The sequence below is a fragment of the Peromyscus leucopus genome, chromosome 8a (assembly GCF_004664715.2).
Source record: "Peromyscus leucopus breed LL Stock chromosome 8a, UCI_PerLeu_2.1, whole genome shotgun sequence".
NCBI classification, from domain to species: Eukaryota; Metazoa; Chordata; class Mammalia; order Rodentia; family Cricetidae; genus Peromyscus; species Peromyscus leucopus.
In genome coordinates, this window is record NC_051085.1 from 14,674,074 (window position 1) to 14,694,645 (window position 20,572).

At 40.8% G+C, this 20,572-nt stretch overlaps 1 protein-coding gene across 5 annotated transcripts in view; it reads left to right on the forward strand.

Moving 5' to 3' along the window:
* Positions 1 to 20,285, forward strand: part of Dse (dermatan sulfate epimerase) — a 58,791-nt gene extending 38,506 nt beyond the window's left edge. For 4 of the 5 annotated variants that reach the window (XM_037200511.1, XM_028874811.2, XM_028874812.2 and 1 more), the window contains 4 exons: positions 8,711 to 8,964; positions 11,737 to 11,976; positions 15,536 to 15,743; positions 17,701 to 20,285. In XM_037200511.1, the coding sequence (XP_037056406.1) occupies positions 8,711 to 8,964; positions 11,737 to 11,976; positions 15,536 to 15,743; positions 17,701 to 19,459 (2,461 nt within the window). In that variant the 3' untranslated portion in view covers positions 19,460 to 20,285. Of the gene's footprint in view, positions 1 to 8,710; positions 8,965 to 11,736; positions 11,977 to 15,535; positions 15,744 to 17,700 lie in introns of those variants that run through there. The other variant, XM_037200512.1, reaches the window with a different exon arrangement.
* Positions 20,286 to 20,572: the final 287 nt, after the last annotated feature.

Below are 20,572 nucleotides of genomic sequence, written 5' to 3' on the forward strand. Positions count from 1 at the left end.
GACTGCATACTCACGGCGGTACAGTGGGTAACTCTGCTGGCCGCTGTGGCTTGACCCGGTTCAGATCTGGTCTTTCATCCTGAGACAGAATTAGCTGGTGTTTTCTCATGCAGCAATTTGTATTTTAGGTAGAGTCTCTGCTCACATAGAGGAGAAGGTGGCAGAGGTCAAGCTGGACAGTGTTAGGTCTTTGTAGGTTTATAAGATCCTGGTGTAGGGAGGGAATGACAGTTCCCATGATAAGGAGTTAGCATTGATGAGAATGGATAGTTGTGTTTGGGACCCACGCGGAGCAAAGAATTTATTTTTCAGATTTTTTAAATTTATTTTTCAGTTGTTGGAGGAATGATAGAGCTCATCACTGAACTTAAAATACTTACATAGAGCTGATGGAATATTCTGAGAACAGGCTTTGGAGATACTGAGCTTTAAAAATGCCTGTGGACTCTAGAGACATTGTCTAGTTCACCTCTCTCAGGCTTGACTTTCACGACTTCTATTTGCCAGTGCATACATTGCAAGTGTGTGTGTGTGTGTGTGTGTGTGTGTGTGTGTGTGTGTGTGTGTAGGTATATCAGCATACATACATATAGTTATCACCAGGAAACATTATGAAATACGAACTATGCCTTTAAATATAATAGGCATGATTTTTTGTGGATGGTGAAGAATGTTTCAAAGGGAAGTTTTAAAGGTCAGGTTTAAAGTGGTTCTACTGCAGTAAGTCACTCGCGAGTGACAGCTGGGAGAATGAGCAGAGAAGTCAGGCATGGAGCCATGTGGGCACCCTCAGATCCTTCTCTGGAGCTAAAGGCAACCGGAAACACCATGCTGTCTCCGCCTGGAGGGATCATGGAGTCGGGAGGATGGGGAAGTCTATCAGATGGGAAAGGAAAAGGTCCTTGATGAGCGCAGAGTGATTTGAGCTTGGAGCAGTGCAGTGAGCATTTGTTAGTTCGTTCAGGATTCCCTGGCAGTGAATCCACTATGACAAGAAAAAAGTCCAGAGAAAGGGCAAGAGGAGAATAAACAAAACCTACACATGTAACTGTGATCACATATGAACTCCATCCCTTATAAAGCATTTTTGTTTGTTTGTTTTCTTTGCTAGAGACTGAGCCTAGAACCTTTAAAAAATGATGTTAAGTACTTTACCTTAGCTGACTCTTGATATGGAGATTTTAAAGTATGACAAACTAGTTTGATGTCATGCCACATGGTCAGAGAGGATGAGAGCATGTGATTTCATTCAACAAAGAGGTCGACTTGTGCAATATGACTAGATCTAAGTCTTGGGTATCTTTAGATTTAAAACTTGGGGAAGTTTTTTTTTTTTTCCTAAGTTTTGAAGATAGCTCACAAATTTGGCTCATAGTTTCTCGTGGTTTTTTAAGTTTATTCTGTTTTATCACAACATGAAATAACATAATCCAAAAACCGTTTTAAATGATTCACAAAGGAAAATTCTAGCTAGCTAAACTTCTGGATAGATAGATAGATAGATGTAGTCTTTGAAATTATGTACCAGGCCATAAGCCAAAATAGACATTATTGGAATACAGTGCTGCTACAAGCATAATGTCATTATTTATTTTGAATGTAAAATGCTTCTAAGCCAAAAAAAAAAAAATTGTTTGGAGACAGGCGATGGCCTCCTTGTTTTTGGTACAAGTGATAAATTACATCTTTCTTTCTTAAGTTGTGATGTATCTTTCTTAAGTTGGCTGCTGAGCACAGGTAGTGTGCTCGCATCTGTATCACCGCTGAGCACCTTATGCTCTCTGCTCTGGACCTTCTGAACTCCTCTGGTTTCTTGGGCTCTTCCTAATGATCTCTTGGTGGGCCCCCACTGTGCTCCGTGCCCTCCACAGGAGTGCTAGGGCAACATCGGCTTCAGCTCAGCAGGTTCTGCTGGGAAACTCTCTGTCTGAAGGACATAGCTACTTACAGGATATCAAATTTTCCTTGAAGACAGTGAGTGACCTTCAGACCTCTTAAAATATGACTTAGAGTAAAAAGCAAAATTTGCATCATAACCCAACACACACACACACACACACAATCTTTCATGAAAAGTGTGTGTGTGTTGTGTGTGTGTGTGTGTGTGTGTAGAAAATGGCCCTTAAATTTAAATAATTGTGGTGGTTTGACTGAGAATGGCCCCATGTCCTCATCGGTTGGCTATAACAGAGACCTTTGGAGTTGGACTAAATGCGTTTGTGTTATGATTATGGCTACAAGCATGGGGGACAGGGAGTGGAATTGTGGTGGTGAGAATGACCCCATAGGCTCATGTGTTTGAACACTGGGTCCCTAGGTGGTGGCACTGTTTTAGGAAGGATCAGGTATGGCCTGACTGGAGAAGACGTACTACTGGATAGGGCTTTGAGGTTTAAAGAGCCCACACCAGGCTCAGTCTCTCTCTGCCTCCTGCTTGTGGATCAAACGTAAGCTCTTAGCTACTGCTCCAGTGCCGTGTCCGCCCGCTGCTCTGCTTCCTGCCACGATGACCATGGACTCACACTCTGAAACTGAAACCAAGCCTTAATTAAATGTTTTCTTTTCTTTTCTTTTTTTTAAAGATTTATTTATTTATCATGTATACAGCATGTATGACTGCAGGCCAGAAGAGGGCACCAGATCTCATTACAGATGGTTGTGAGCCACCATGTGGTTGCTGGGAATTGAACTCAGGACCTCTGGAAGAGCAGTCAGTGCTCTTAACCGCTGAGCCATCTCTCCAGCCCCAATGTTTTCTTTTATAAATTGCTTTGGTCATGATGTCTCTTCACAGCAATAGAACACTGACGAAGACAAGTGTGCTTTGTAGTCTTACTGTTTTTCATTCTGTTTCTTTAGGTTCCATTAAAACATGCTGGTCATAGCTTAAATGCTTATTTAATGATCTGTAGTTTGAAAACTGTGGCTTAACATTTTGATAAACACATGACTCCTCTTCAGAGAGTCCTTTTTTACCACCCCATTTCCCTGAGCATCTCCAGTGAGAGGCCTCACCCCTCTCTGAGTGGTCTGTTTATTCTGTAATTCTAGTGGTTAGAATGCTTCTTCCCAAAATATACTGAAAAGCATCTTTTTTCTTTTTCATTAAGAAGCAGTACACATCTGTGATTAATAAGCACATTTCAGGTATTATTTTCTATTGATGCTCAGAATAAAATCAGCCATAGTCCAGTCACTATTTTCAGAAGGTACCTAGATTTCATGAAGTTTTGTATACCACTTTAGCAAAACCATCAAAAAAATCATATAAGAAGAGAAGGATTTTGATAAATCCTTCTAAAGTAGGAGAATGAGACAACTATGTCATTACTGAGAGAGTGTCCTGGGAAAGGTAAGATTCTATTCTCTGCATCCTTGTACTGTAAAGGATACTTCATTTTGTTTTTAGTATTTATGATGGTTAGTTTTGAATGTCAATGACACAACCTATAACCACCTAGGAAGGGAGTCGCAATAAGAGAATGTCTAAATTGCATTAGCCTGTGGGCATATCCTTTGATTGTCTTGATTACTTTAATTGAGCTGAGAAAACCCATCCCTTGTGGGTGGCACCATTCCCAAGGTTTAACTCCTCTAGTACAAGGGCATAGGTGTGCATTCATTTCTCTCTGTGCTTGGCTGTGGATGTGATGTGACTAGCTGCTTCAAGATCCTGCCTTGACTTCCCCACAGGGATGGACTATTACCTGGAATTGTGTGCTCAAATAATCCCTTTCTACCCTAAGATGTTTTTTGATGGGTATTTTATCACAGCAATACAAATATAACCAATACAGAAATTTGACCCTAAGAAGAAAAGGTATATCAATTTGATTATAATTTTTTGCTGTAATCAAAATTGAGCTTTGTTGCCTCAGATTGTGCTTCTTTTTTTTTTTTAATTTCCATGTTAGTGGATCACGTGTTGCAGGAAATAGGGTGATAACCAAATGTGAGGCAGCAACAGGAAGAGAGAATGGAGCAGCCTCTGGAGAGCTGCAACGCTGGCCTCTTTAGGTCATGTTCATTGCTGCTGTAACTAAGAACAGATAAGTTGCTTAGAACAGCAGGAAAGTATTCTCTCAGTTTAGGAGGTGGAACTCTGAGGACAAGGTGTGTTGATGATTGCGTCCTTCAGTAGGCTCTGAGGGAGAAAGTGTCTCATGTCATTCTCTGTCAGGTGGTTACAGAAAGTCATAAGACAATAAACACATCTTCCCTCACATTCTTACACAGCTGTCTTGTCTTAAAAACACTTCTTATATCTTTTTAATGGCAATATAGCTCATATTTTGTAGATATATTACAGTTTTAATGAGTTTAATTTTGTGTTTGCATTTTTTTTTTAACTGTTCATGATTTACTTGGTGTTTTTGTTGGCATGACGCTTAGGTAGTTGGATGCATCGCCCATATGTAGATCTTACTTTCTACATAATATTTCAGTGTACACTACAGACACATAATACACAAAGTAATATCCTGTAGAACAGTTATGCATCATGGACTTCCACGCTGGAGCCAGATAATGACTAATTGGGAACTCAGTGGCCTAGGCATGTACATTTTAACATGACAAAAGCTATTGTCAACAGAACCGCTCTATGTACTATTTTCCAATTTTACACAACTCAAAATGGTGTTGTTAATAGGGTCATGTTCCTCTGCAGGCTGTAAGGCAGAATTTTTTCCTCATCTTGTAGTATTTGCACCCCTTGCTCGTGGTTTTCTTCCTCCACTGTCAGTGTGATGATATCATGTCTCTCTGCTGCTGCTGCCCGACAGCTCCGTCTCCTGCCCACAGCCAGAGGTTCTTTGCCTTTCAGGACCCATGCACATGACAGTCTTTACTAACTTCCGTCACAGTCCTTAAGCACATCTGTAAAATCATTTTTGCCGTGAAGGTATAGTGTAGTGCTAGGTCCTCTGGTACTTTTAACTGCTAAGCCATCTCTCCAGCCCAAATAAATCTTAAAAAAGAAAACTAATAAGAGCAAATGTTGGTACAGATGTGGGGAAAGGGAAACCCACATTTATTTCTTATATATAGTTGACTAACAATATTATATAGATATACATATACTAAATAATAATCGAAATACCTAAATTCCTTTATTCCAAGCATTTGTGCTAGTAGTAGTTATATAAATGAAATAAACAGTTGCTATGACTTCAATTATGCCCCTCCTTAAAAAAATTTCATTCAGATCAGCCCCTAATGTGGACAATTCTGAAGATGTGGCTTTTTTTGAAGGCAGTTAGGTGTAGATGAGGTTATGGGTGTGGGCCCCTCATAATGGGATTAATGCCCTTATGAGAAGAGACACTTTGAGCATTCTCTCTTGGCCTGATGCATATATTCAGGAGCCGGGAAAAAGCCATGCGAGAACACAGACAGAGGGGACCCAGTATCCACGCAGCAGGGAGAGAACTCCCAGGAACACCCCATCATGCCATCTCGCTGACCTCAGACTTGGCCCTGCAGAACTGTGAAAAGTGACATTTCTACTATTTAAGGCATCTTGTTACAGCAGCCCAAGCTAAGACGACACCAGGAAAATCTAAGCAATATATGTTCTGTGAGCCTTCAAATACTAAATAATTCTATTTTCCACATAATTATATTCTGTCTACTATCTACACTATGAAAACTATATGAAAAATTAAAACTGGAATAGTTTTGATGTTTTAAAATCAGATCTAGAAAATATGCACACCAGGCTTATTGTCAGACTTCTTTTTATTGGTGTTCAATCAAGTAATTTATCAAAGTTGAAGCAATGCAAACTTCATAGATTGCTGCTGTCTAATGTACATGATATGAATGTAATTCAGAAAGCATTTATGATAGTGTAGCGGTCTACACATATAGAATTGTTATAATAAAAAATTGATCTTATTAGGCTGTTAAATTTTGGAAAGATACTTGTGCCTTTTTTCTTCCTTTCTTTTTCTTGAACCCAGGGTTCACACATGCCAGGAGCATTCCACCATTGAGCTCCAGTGGTATTAATAAAGGTTTTTTTTTAAGGGAAAAATAAATAAATAAAAACAGTAAGTACTTTGTGAAAAGGGAGATACTGGTCTTACATTCTTACCAACCTTGCATTTCTGCTTTCTAAGATGACATGCTTGAGGAAAAATGTCGCTTCACCGATGCGTGCTTGAAAAGTATTTGAGTAATCTCTTCAGATGTTTATGGGTCCTCATCTTCATTTCTACACCAAAACTATGTTGGTTGCATAAACATTAGTGGCAGTGTGAAATCCACAGACCATGATAAAGAGCTTTTTGTCCATGAGTGGTGGTGTGGTATCATGCTGTTGTTATTTCGGGTATTTGTTGGTGTTTGTTTACAGTCTGACACATTTAGCTGTGCAATATAAAAATGAATCTGCTGTGTTCTTCCTGATTTCATCAGGAGAGTGTTAGGTGCCCTGCACCAGCACCAACTGGCTGCTTTTTGTAGCTGGCTACTGAGGTGTCACTGATACCCCTAACGACATTTCGATAGTATTAAACATTTGACAATAGCTGAAATGTGAGCTGAAAGACAGTTAATTTTTCTAAAACCAACTGGGAAAACTTACTCTAAAGGCATTGCTATCACTATTTAGTGTAGGTGAAGAGTTGTAAATGATATGGGAAAACTTTGAAATCTGGAAGGAGTCTGCATTCCTTCACAAAATCTTTCATTTCTCCCTATGGTGTAAAGAAAGCAAAGCTGGAAATTGTGTCGTGGCCTGTGTGTGCTTTGCAGGAAGGAGCAGTCAACTCTATCTGGACATTCATATTCAAATAATAGGCTTTAACGCACCTCAGAAGATTGGTGAATGTGTATACACACATATATAGTTTAAGGCAGTGGTTCTCAACTTGTGGGTCACGGCCCTTTTAGGGATCCTATATCAGATATTTACAGTTTGCTAAAGTAGCAAAATTACAGTTATGAAGTAGCAACAAAAACAATTTTCTGGTTGGGCGTCATCACAACATATGATGAGGAACTATATTAAAGGGTTACAGCATTAGGAAGGTTAAGAACCATTGTTCTAAGGTGAAAGAAAATTTATAAATGTCTGCTTATTTTCTTAATGACTCCCCATTTAACTAGATTTTTCAGTAAATTGATTAATCACTGCCCAGATCATATTGAATAAGAGATTTTTTTCTTGCTTCATTCATGAGCTGAGAGCAAATTTCTTTTAGTTTCCATGGCCATAAAAGTACAGTTTTTATTACTGCTCTCTGTAGCTGAGGCTAGATAAGACTGTTGGGGGATGGATTTGGATAAACTTCTGGACATTCGGCTATTACAGGCCAGCTTTGAAAATGATGCAGGGTGAACCAGAAGGTGCCATAAACTCATCTATTGACATACTCTGTTGAGTTGGAAACTGCTTAAAAGGAGCAAACTGAACGTCCCGGACCTAGAAAACATGAAAGAAAGTAGCATTGCAGTATTTTACAAAGGTTAGGAATTATAGCCCATGATCTACATGTAAAAATAAAATCATCGTTTACACAGGTGTGTAAGGGCGTGACGGTTGATCCCAAGCAACTGACGTCAGCACCATTGTGGCTAGGTGTGTGCACTGCTATTTATAGATGCATCCTTACCTGGGGCAGTGTCACAGCTGGGCAGCAAACCACTGGCCTGTCGGCCTGTCAGTCATGTGTTCCCAGCTCCCTGACAGTAGCACAATCTCACCTTCTGTTTTGTTTCTGGAAGCAGGAATCTGTTTACAAGCATGGCAATGCCGGCAAGCTGAATTGCCACAAAAGGGCATCATTTGTTAATATGACCAAATAAATAAGAAACCCATCAATCTTTGTCTTTTCAGTACCAGGCTGTGGTACCAAGACCGCTAATTGGAATGGTGAGATTATTATAAATGCAAAGAGATTATAAATGCCTGGTTTTAAAAAGACCATGTAATTGTTGCAAGCAATGTGGCCTGATTTTATACATCAATTCCTTCATTTTTCCTTTCTTTCCAAAACTGTTTATTGAGAGTCACTATTCTGTGTTTGGGGATCCAATTGTGAATGGAACAGAGAAAAGACCCCTTTAAGACCTAAAATTCTAGTTCAGATGGACAGGGACACACACACACACACACACACACACTGTAATCAGAAAAGCAAGGTGGGTAGAACTCCATGACAGAGGAGCATTGAAATTGACAGGTAAGGCCTCACCAAGATCACGTCTTCTCATCTCCAAGTCAGCCTCCTTAGTGATTTAGCCACGCCTTCCTTCATGGTGTTGACCTTGAAGTTCTGTCCAGACCTCAATGTTGTAGGCCACAACACTTCATGCTGACCAGCTGCGGGACATGATGTGTTCAGCTGTGTTCATAAGGCAACCCTAAAAACAGCATATGGAAAGGAGGGGTGAGCACTGAGCTTGCTTGCCTTTACATGTTCTGTTCTTTATATGCCTGAATTTTTTTTTTCTTCCACCTCTCATCAAGAATGGAAAATCTAAAGTAGAAAAAAAAAAATCTTAAAACTCTTGGGGTAGCCAGAAGCCTGGGAGGAGAGAGAAATGTTAACTCCGTCGTCCTCACATGAGATGGGCTTTGTGCTGGAGTCTCAGGTCCGTTATGTGTCCTCAGACCTCTTGGTTTATCTTTTCATTTGTACACTTTGAAGCATGATGGAAGTGGTGAGGCCCGCACTCAGTCGTGGATGGTTTTTCTTTACAGGTTAGTAAAAGATGCTCCTTGGGATGAAGTCCCACTCGCCCACTCCCTGGTAGGTTTTGCCACTGCGTATGACTTCTTATACAACTACCTGAGCAAGACACAGCAGGAGACGTTTCTGGAAGTGATTGCCAACGCCTCGGGCTATATGTATGAAACTTCGTACAGGAGAGGATGGGGCTTCCAGTACCTCCACAACCATCAGCCCACCAACTGCATGGCCTTACTCACAGGGAGCCTCGTTCTGATGAACCAAGGTGAGTGAGTGATTCTAACACAGCCAGAGCCCCATGATGGAAGCATGATTGTCTTTCTGACTCTACTTAGGTACATGTCTATACTTGGATCCTAATTAATCCCTCAGGTGAAGGAGTATCCAGGGCATCTCTTGAGTAACTAAGGACACATAACTTTTTAAATTTCAGCTAGTGATATTAGCCTGCAGGGTTTCTTTTTCTTTCTTTTTTTTTTAAAAAAGATTTATTTATTATGTATACAGTGTTCTGTCTGCATATACACCAGCACACCAGAAGAGGGCACCAGATCTTATTACAGATGATTATGAACTACCATGTGGTTGCTGGGAATTGAACTCAGGACCTCTGGAAGGGCAGAGGTCTTAACCTCTGAGCCATCTCTCCAGCCCCAGCCTGTAGGTTTTCTACTGCTGGCCAATAACTGTCCCAGACCACACCCCTGCAACACAGGATTGGTGATGAACATTCATTCTTCTAGGGACTTCGGACAGTAGAAGATGGTCAACATAGACTAAACGGAAGTTTTAAAAGCCTAGCAGGTTGTAAATTTGAAATGCATACTCCTAGCATGTACGAGCACGAACCAGATACAACTGTCCCCCCCCCCCCCACACACACACACAAAGAACCTGTCAGAACACCTAGTCTCGATCATTCAGGTCAGAGTTAGAAGCAGTTTACGTGGTCTGAGTAGTTACTTTGCGTAATCCATAACATGATTGCCCAAGCTGCTCTTGTAACTCTAATTTAGTTACGACCCCTGTGGAAATCTGTGACTAAGACTTTATTTAAGGAGGGCAGCTCTATGATCATAGTAAATTATTAGAATACTGAAAATCTCATTGGAGCTTGGAAATCTAGAATAACTTAAGTCCTATTTATATTGCCTGTAAGTATCATTTTATGTGGCTGGTAATGTAGCTTAGTGGTAGGGTCTTCCGAGCATGTGCAAGCCTTTAGGTTCAGTCCCAAAAAGAAAAGGAGAGAGAAGGAAAAAAAAAAGAGAGAGAAATAATTAATTAATTAATTAACATTATTGTATTATCCAAGAAGAATTTGCCATACCCAGTGGTCTCTGTTTTGTCAGCTAGCCATCGCTTTTAATTAAGTCTCAGGAAAAGTTCCCACTGACAACTTGAATCTTGTACTGACCGGCTGTTTTTCCAGTCTGCAGCGTATTTTGGTAGACACTGTCTGGAGAGACAGCTATTGAAAGAACAAATAGACCGAGCGGTGGTGGCGCACGCCTTTAACCCCAGCACTCGGGAGGCAGAGCCAGGCGGATCTTTTGTGAGTTCGAGGCCAGCCTGGGCTACCAAGTGAGTCCCAGGAAAGGCGCAAAGCTACACAGAGAAACCCTGTCTCGAAAAACAAAAAAACAAAAAAAGAAAGAAAGAAAGAAAGAACAAATAGAACAAGCCAGGTTCTGTGATATCTATAAAAAGATACCTGGGCTTCTTTAATGGTTCATCAGCCATGTTGCTCTCTGGCCGGAGATGGAGGACACAGGGAAGAAAAGTGACTGGAGTTTTAAGTACTGATGATGAGAAAGGGTAGGAGGGCTGCTGGAAAGCTGGAGCTGGGTGGCAGCAAGAGCCAGACTACAATTAATTGTCACCTCTGTAACAAAGTGTGGGAGTAGGGTGGTCCTTCGGTCCTGAGGGACACAGCTTAGCCTCGGAGCTGAGTTAGGCCCAGGGACACTGGGACCTGGGTCATTGCTGACCCTACCAGCTAGCTGGCCCCATTGTCTAGCACCCTGTGGTGGTGTGGTCATACTGCCCTGACACACATGCTGGTGGAGTAAGTCACAGGCTCCACCCCATCAGAAGCTCAGCCTTACCCTGTCATTGTGTGTTTTTAAAATGAGCCACCAAAACAGGCAAGGCTTCAAGCTTCAAGGCTTCAAGCCCTAGGTTCAGACAAGAGTTCTGTTCATTTTGAGTCATGTACCCAAGGTCTCAAGTAAGCCAACTTTTCTGTGGTTTGGGGACAATAAGGGATAACTGGATTGTTGAAAAGATTAAGTGAGGTTCTCGTTCAGTGCTGTGTAGATTGTAACATGAGGAGTTACTGTTACCTAAGTGCAAGAATTCCCACGTTTCTCCATCCAAAGATGGTGTGGAAAGGTTTTTCAATGGAAAAATCAAACAATGTGGTCGTGGGAAAGAATACTTGAACACGATCATGCAGCTTGCCCGTGACCACCTCGGGATTCCCAGCTGATTCATTTCAGTATTAGATTTCACTTGATCATTCTGTGGAATTGGAAAGCGCAGGACGGGAATCATCTTCTGTGATGTGAAAAATTGAGAAAAGTGTCTTTAGCATTTATAGTATTTTTTTCAGGTTATTACAAATGTTGAAAGTTTTGGAGAGTAATGAACTTCCAAAAAAAAAAAAAACGTTTTCAAGAAGTGTTTAGGAAAACTTATACCAGAGTTAAATGTAAGTTGTCACTTTATGTTTGTGTGTGTGTGTGTGTGTGTGTGTGACTTTAGTTTGATAAAAATTGGAAAGTTATTTGATCCTCACTAAAGAATTTATGTTTACTTAGTAAGTTAGTAAGTGACCTATATTCAAAAATTTCTTAGCCTAAGGTAGCATGGACTTACTACATACTAGAACAGAATGTAGGTTATCATGTTGACAAATTAGAACTTTACAAAACGTGATTTGTAATAATATAAACTGCTCGGATAGCTTGCAGAGTTTGGCCATGTTTTTATCCACGTTCTGTTTCAGCCCCTAGTCATTATTTTCATCCTTCAGGGTACCTTCAGGAGGCCTACTTGTGGACCAAGCAAGTCCTGACCATCATGGAGAAGTCTCTGGTCTTGCTTCGAGAGGTGACAGATGGCTCCCTCTATGAAGGGGTTGCTTACGGCAGCTACACCACTAGATCGCTGTTCCAGTACATGTTCCTCGTTCAGAGGCACTTTGACATCAACCACTTTGGCCATCCGTGGCTGAAGCAACACTTCGCCTTTATGTATAGGACCATCTTGCCAGGTATGGTGAAGAGGGAAACCATGACACCATTTTTGACTGTGACTATGAGCTAGAATAGGCAAAGAAATGAGCTGGCAGGGAGGTGTTGTCTACTGAGAGGAAAGTTTCTTCTTCATCCAAGAAAAATTTAAGAGCTACATACAAATCAGACATTTTGGGAGCTAAGCATAAAGATTCGCAGTTTCAGTACTATGAAGGTTGGAACATAATGGATCAAATATAATTTGATCTACAGTATTTAAACTCCATAGCCATTAACTCATTTTTATGAATCTGAGCAAGATACAATTGTACTTAAGTTCTTTTTCTGCGATCCATGCTTAAGCCTATTGTAGATTTTGGTTTTAAGTTTTTTTATTCAAATTATACATATTTGAAATGAATAGCAGATCATATATACATTTTTGTATTTGAAGCTTAGTACTTTCTTTGAGTGTTTTACTGAGCCAAAGTATAGTCTTATACCTCGTTTATAATGTATAATAAAGCCACCATGTGGTTGCTGGGAATCGAGGTATAGGACTATATAACAAGGTAGAATGCTAGCTACACAAACATAAGACCCAGGTTTTAATCAATCCCTAACACCTCTAAAGAAAAAAGTAATAAAACCACAGTGAGATACCATGCTATACATATCTGATTAAATATTGTATTGAAATACGTGGCATAGAATATAAAGAATAAAACAAAAAATGTCGTGCAACCTTAGTCATATACCTTTATGCCACTGGTTTGGTAACTTATTCATTTCCAAGACATCTTTATAATTCTCCGGATTTCTAAAACAGAACCAAGATCGGAAGATTGATTTAGGAGATGATAAATTTTCATCAGAGGAGTAGATTTTTTTCCCCCTTGAGAAATAGAATTTTTGGTGATTCTTATGGTTTCTTTTCTGTTGTATGACAAAAACAAAAAAAACAAACAAAAAAAAAAAAAAACCAAATAAACAAACAACCCAAAACCCTGACAAAAAGCAGCTTACAAAAGAAGATGATTTAGGCTGATAATTCATAATTATAAGTGATAATTATTTGGGCTAATAGTCATCCCAGAGGGATCAATGGCAGAAAAGACGTCAAAACAGGAGGGGAAGGCATGGAAGTGGGAAGGGGCGGGCTCTGGCTGATCCCATTGCATCTGCGTACAGGAACCAGAGAGAGAGCAGGAAACTGGGCCAGCCTATAAAGCCTCAAAGCCTGTCCTCAGAATCATACTTCTTCCAGCAAGACTCCACCTTCTAAAAGTTCCGTAACTGTTCCAGACACTGATACCAGCTGGAGACTGGGTGTTCAAACACATGAACCTACTGTAGATGTTTCTTCCTTTTTAAAATATATTTATTTATTATATATGCAGTGTTCTGCCTGCATGTATGCCTGCAAGCCAGAAGAGGGCACCAGATCTCATTACAGATGATTATGAGCCACCATGTGGTTGCTGGGAATTGAACTCAGGACCTCTGGAAGAGTGGTCAGTGCTCTTAACCTCTGAGCCATCTCTCCAGCCCTATTGTGGACATTTCATATCAAAACCATAGCAGTTAGTTGTAATTGTCAGCTTGATACAATGGTAAGAGAGTCCCAGTGAAGGATTATCTAAATTAGGGTGGTGTGTGGCAATGTCTACAGGAGTTTGTCTTGATTACATTATTTGCTCCCTGTAGGTGGCACCATCCCCTAGGAAGGGGACTCTGAAGGACGTGAGAAGCTAGCTGAGTACTAGTATGCATGCATCAATTCACTGCTCCCTGCTCCTTACTATGAATGAGATGTGACTAGCTCCTTTGAGTTTCTGCTACCTTTTCCAAGCAATAGCGTGTAACTAGCAACTGTGTTCCAATAAACCCCTTCTCATTAAGTTCCTTTTTGTCAAGGAACTTTATCACAGCAACAGGAAATAAAACTAAGATAGTGATCCTAAAATACAACAAAGAATCCAATATTTGAATCTTTTTGCCCTGCGTGTGTGCCTATAAACTAGACAGACTCTCCTTTATTCCTCCATAAACCAATGCACCAAGGAGGTGGCTCCGGGGTAAAATGTTTGTCATGCAGGTCTGAGGACCTGAGTTTGAACTGAATTCCTGGAACCCATGGAAAGCCAGACCCAGCAGTGGGCATCTGTTATTTCAACTCTCACGTGGGGAAATGGGAGGTAGAGACGAGATAATGCTTTGGAAAGTTGTGGACCAACTAGCCTGGTATACGCAGTGGTGAACAGCTAGAGATCCTGCCTCAAGCAGCGTGGGAGGTGAGAACTGACACCCTAGATTGCCCTCTGACCTCCACCCCATGTCACGTGCGCATCTGCATTGACACCGCATATGCGCACACATGAAGACAAAAGACGCAGCTGCATAGCAAATAGCCATTTAAAGATTTGGTTTAGAGGTACACTGAGGACTCTGTTGCCTCTTTTAAGACCTAGAAAAGAAGTGTATTTTGTAGTTCTTCTTGATAATCAAGGATTATCTAGAGTAGGGGACCTTGAGGAGGTCCCAGTGTGTGTAATTTAAGCTGAGATCTAACAGCAAGCCCTACTCAGGGTCTGGGGCTGCTGCAAGCATGTGTGTGGTTGTTTCCTAAGCTGGAAAAGACAGTAAGAAGGGACTTAGCTATTTGTGCTTATTAATGCAGTGAACTTAGCAAACATCTCTAAGCCTGGCATTTTAATAGGAGATTTGAGATTTAAAGAGGAATATGTCCTCTGAGTTTACGGAACTTGTAGTATGAGCTTTGACATACCATATTTTATAATATTATATTAGAAAATTGCTTATAATGCTATTGGAAATCAAATTATGTTTTTATTTTATTCTTTCATTCTATCTCTGTCTGTGTGTGTGTGTGTGTGTGTGTGTGTGTTTTTTCTCTCTTTGCTATTATTGATTATTATATTAATGATTATTCTTGTCTGGCACAAGTTTTTCTTCCTTTCTGCCTAATAATATCTGAATTTGCTTTTGATTTTCTTCCTTAACTCCAGTAATGATACCCGTCTTCATAATCCTTGCATTTTTTGGCTTTCTCCTTTAAATTCCAGCAGTGTGTATCAGCAGAAGCTTTAGTGGGATTTCAGTTTTTGTCTTCACCATTATAGGCAAAATAAGTTTGACTTTAAAGCCTATTACATCGAAGTACCCGACTTTCTTCTTTTGGCCTAGAATGCAAGTTGAGCTGCAGAAAACTCTAGCGCCGTTCCAGCTTGAAGACCACACCTGCAGAAGGTGGTGTCTGTCCTAGATGCAAGCCTCATCATTCACAGCATGGACATTGAGAGTGCAGAGGGGCAGTGGGTACATCCTAAGAGGTGTGCCACATCTGTTACCAACAACAGCTTGTTGCATAACGGATCCAAGCTTGCACACAGTAGGAGACTTTCAGGGCAGTTATGGTAAATTGGTAAGACATAGGATACAAGCATCACAGTTTTGTTTACTTTTATCTAAGACCTACTATTAACTGTAATTTTAAAACAGGCTTGCTGATCACTGTCTGGACCTTTATAGGGACACAGAGTTTTAAACTCAATCTTTTCAAACTTCTTTCTGCAGGGTTTCAAAGAACTGTGGCCATTGCAGACTCAAACTACAACTGGTTTTACGGTCCAGAAAGCCAGTTAGTGTTCCTGGATAAATTTGTCATGCGTAATGGCAGTGGAAACTGGCTAGCCGACCAAATCAGAAAGAACCGTGTGGTAGAAGGTCCAGGAACACCATCCAAAGGGCAGCGCTGGTGCACTCTACACACAGAATTTCTCTGGTAGGATATGTTGAGGTGGCTTTCCAATGAAATGGTACCCAGGCTCATGCTATGTGCTATGTTTTTCTATAAAACAAACAAATAAACAAAAACCCCTTCAAATAAGTAGATATACCTTCAATTCAACTCTTATCAACGTCTAAACCCCTGTTAGAAACAGTTCTTCATGTTGATGATCTAATTACCATTTACAGTCTTGGGTTTCGTAAACTAGAGATGTCTTAAACTTGGACATTTCGTAGACGAACCTGCTTTGCTTAGAGTTTATGTCATTCATTTTTTTAAATGAATCTGAGCAGATTAATCTGATGATCACACTCCCCAGAAAAAGTAGTAAAATAACTTGTTTTGTTTTGGCAAATGGAGCATTATAATCCTCTAAAGACATGGCTGTTCCCAATTTTCACAGCTATTCAGAAGCGTTCCCAGGGTTTGACAGCTTCACTTTGATACTAAAAAGACCATGTAATTCTTTTTGCTGTAATCTTTTAAGCCTAGAAGAAGCTTGGGCCTCATTCTTTTTTTAAGTGTTGCCAAGTATGTTGGCATCAAATAAGTTAAAATCAAGATGACAGTTAACGGTTGAGTTTTTCAAAGCTACTGAAATCTGCATTTAGCCCCCAAATCAGCTTTCTGTAGAATTTTCTTGACGTTATTCCTTTTTCCCCATAATGTTTAAACAGGGAGAAAAATTATTAAAGCAGTAACTACCTGCCATTTGACTGACATTGTGAAACTCCTTTCACAGATGAATTAAAGATATTATATGCCAATATTCCTTTGCTCCTTTCAGAGTTATGCAGTAATTATATGGCTGTATTTTCACTTACCCATAAAAAAGCAATCAAGAGAGTTCTAGAAAACTAGCTGTAGGAATTAGATTGATGCTACATCTAAAGTTTAAATCTACCTTCATAAGACTATTCAAACCCACCAAGAGTTGAGAAGATGGTCATTCAGCTTTATGTGTATTTGTTAAGTTACCTTAATTAAGCAACTATTATACTAGACCTCAGAACAGAGAGGATTTCTGATGTCCTGACATCGAGCCTCCAGAAATGGAGAAAACCAAACACCTGTAAGTCCAACTCAACCACAGGTGACTTGTTCACCGGGCAAAAGTATGTATGAGCTAGTAATGAGTTCACCTCCTCATCCTTGAGCAGCAGATCACGTGATCTTATCTTGTCCTAGCTCATCAAAAATAATCATCTATGTGCTTAACAACTGCAGCATTTTTTGTATTAAGTATCATATTCCATTGATGATCATTAAGCCTAAATAAAAATAAGGCATTTCTTATCTCAGAAGTATAGCATCATCTTAAAATTATAACAAAGCAACACCTTTGGTTCTGGGCTCAGTGGTAGCCACAGTTTTGAATGTGCCAATATTAATTTCTTGTAATTTGACCAATTTATACTCTTTTGGTCTGCTATTCACCATAAGTTGTCTCCACTGTGAAGTTCTACCTTGTTTTACAGTTTTTGAGGAAAATAGTCTGGGAGAGGCACAGATTCCAGCCTGAGCACAGGCTCCAGTAGAGCAGGTCCAGGATGTTACAGTCCACAGCCTACTGGGAAATTCTCTAGAATAGGAGCCTTTTGACAGAATTCTGATGAAATTTTAAAATCTATGAGCCCTAGCACTTGGGGTGGCAACTCTGAAATTGCCAAGTGAAGAAGATCCAAGTCGAGGTCGTGGCAGAAATGGTGTCCATGTCCAGCCCAGGGTCACAGGTTACCCAGCATGCTGTTCCCTTGATGCCCCCAGTGCTCACCTTGTGTGTGCTGATCTGTGAGTGTTTTATGACATGTCCCCGATTCGCTGCCCTTCTCTGGGTGGCATTTGTAAATTATGTTTTGCAACCACATTACCATGTGGCATCATAATTCTAGTGAGTTCTTTTTACTGCCATCAGAAAACCACTTAATTTTTAAAAACTTAATCCCCTCAGGTATGATGCCAGCTTGAAATCAGTTCCACCTCCGGATTTTGGCACCCCAACATTGCATTATTTTGAAGACTGGGGTGTTGTGACTTACGGAAGTGCACTACCTGCAGAAATTAATAGATCTTTCCTCTCCTTCAAGTCAGGAAAACTTGGGGGGCGTGCAATATATGACATTGTCCACCGAAACAAATATAAAGATTGGATCAAAGGGTGGAGAAATTTTAATGCAGGACATGAACATCCTGACCAAAACTCTTTCACGTTCGCCCCCAATGGGGTGCCTTTCATTACCGAGGCCCTCTACGGGCCAAAGTACACCTTCTTCAACAACGTTCTGATGTTTTCTCCAGCTGTGACCAAGAGCTGCTTTTCTCCCTGGGAGGGTCAGGTCACAGAAGACTGCTCATCAAAATGGTCAAAATACAAGCATGACCTGGCAGCCAGCTGTCAGGGGAGAGTAGTCGCAGCAGAGGAGAAAAATGGGGTGGTTTTCATCCGGGGAGAAGGCATCGGAGCTTACAACCCCCTGCTCAACCTGAAGAACATTCAACGGAATCTGATCCTCCTGCATCCGCAGCTTCTCCTCCTCGTCGACCAGATACACCTGGGAGAGGAGAGCCCTCTGGAGACAGCAGCAAGTTTCTTCCACAATGTGGATGTGCCTTTTGAGGAGACAGTAGTCGATGGGGTCCATGGAGCTTTCATCCGGCAGCGGGATGGTCTCTATAAAATGTACTGGATGGATGATACTGGTTATAGTGAAAAAGCAACCTTTGCCTCAGTGACATATCCTCGGGGCTATCCCTACAATGGGACAAATTATGTGAATGTCACCATGCACTTGCGAAGTCCCATCACCAGGGCAGCTTACCTCTTCATAGGGCCATCTGTGGATGTCCAGAGCTTCAGTATCCATGGAGACGCTCAGCGGCTAGATGTGTTTGTAGCTACCAATGAACATGCCTATGCAACTTACCTGTGGACAGGTGAGAACACTGGGCAGTCTGCCTTTGCCCAGGTCATTGCAGACCGTCAGAAAATTCTGTTTGACCGGAGTTCGGCCATCAAGAGCACCACTGTCCCCGAAGTGGAAGATTACGCTGCTATCGTGGAACACAGTCTGCAGCATTTCAAGCCAGTGTTCCAGCTGCTCGAGAAGCAGATCCTGTCGCGAGTCCAGAACACAGCTAGCTTTAGGAAGACTGCTGAGCGCTTGCTGAGGTTCTCGGATAAGAGACAGACAGAGGAGGCCATTGACAGGATTTTTGCCATATCCCAGCAACAGCGGCAGCAGCAAGGCAAGTCGAAGAAGAGCCGGAGGGCGGGCAAGCGCTACAAGTTTGTGGACGCCGTCCCTGATATTTTTGCACAGATTGAAGTCAACGAGAAGAAGGTTCGACAGAAGGCTCAGATTCTGGCACAGAAAGAACTGCCCATAGATGAAGACGAGGAGATGAAAGACCTTTTGGACTTTGCCGACGTCACATATGAAAAACATAAAAGTGGAGGTCCTGTGCACGGTGGCTTTGGACACATGAGGATGGTGACCAGTCACAACAGAGCCCCGTCACTGTCGGCCTCGTACACCAGACTCTTCCTGATTCTGAACATTGCTATCTTCTTTGTCATGCTGGCGATGCAACTGACTTATTTCCAGAGGGCTCAGAGCCTCCACGGCCAGAGGTGTCTTTATGCAGTCCTCCTCATAGACAGCTGTGTCCTATTGTGGTTGTATTCCTCCTGTTCTCAGTCTCAGTGCTAAAAACCCCGAAGCCGTGAGCATTTTATGATTGTGAGAATTCATGCCAGAGAAATTTTTTTCCCCACTTTGTTGTAATTTCCCCCCCCCCCAGATTTATTTGGACAAATTTAAGGGAAGATGTTGTCAGACACACAAAAAAGCAGAACTTTGCATTGACCCACAAAGGATGTATCTAAGATGTAAGATAGCCTTGGCTATCCCCTAGTATTTCTGGGAGTGTTGGGCTTTGCTGAATGACCAGTTCCTATTATCAGAGACAAACACACCCGTTCTTTATGTCATATTTCTCTTAAATATAAACAAAAATGATTTATACAGAATTGGGTTTTATTATCGTTAATTTAATGCTGTTAGAAGCTTCCAGAAACTGTATTATGGAACATACTGAGACACATAATTCCAAGCAATACAGGTTTTTAAAATATGAATGATGGGAACTATTAAAATAGGACCTGGGAGCTGCTCAAATAACATGATAAAATGATGACATAAAATCATAAAGGAACTGAAGGTTTTTTTTTTCATGGAAAACATGGACAAATGAACATTTCTCTGATGTTGGTCAGTTCAGGAATGTGATTTTTGTGGCTTTATACATTCATTGGCTTTTTGATAAATGACATAATAACAGTAATTTCATATTATTTTTCCCTTCTATGTAAAATGTTTATAGATCCAATAGCTAAAGTTGTCAAAATAAACTATTTTATATCCTGAATCTCAATACCAAAGAACACGGGGCTAAAGTTTTGGTGCGATTCTTAATGTTTGTATTAGAAAGCTTTCTTTGAGTTTATTTTGCTAAATAAACCAATCATAATTATGATTTCCCCCTCTGCTGTGCTTCTGTGTTCCACTAAACTTAAAGTGCATTTTCATTTTCCAGAATCTTCCAAGAGAGGTCTTCATTTGGATATGCATTCATTAAACTTCCTTGATTTTTGAGAACCATAACTTCACCGTTTACATTTTTCCTATTTAATATTTTAAACATTTAACACAGCATCTGAGTTCTGGTTACCTAAGTAAAACAGAAGTTTCTGTAAGTATGTGCCCTCAAGTCCTCCAGGGCTAGCCGCCGCATAGAATGCTGGTTATGTAGTCCACAGTTTC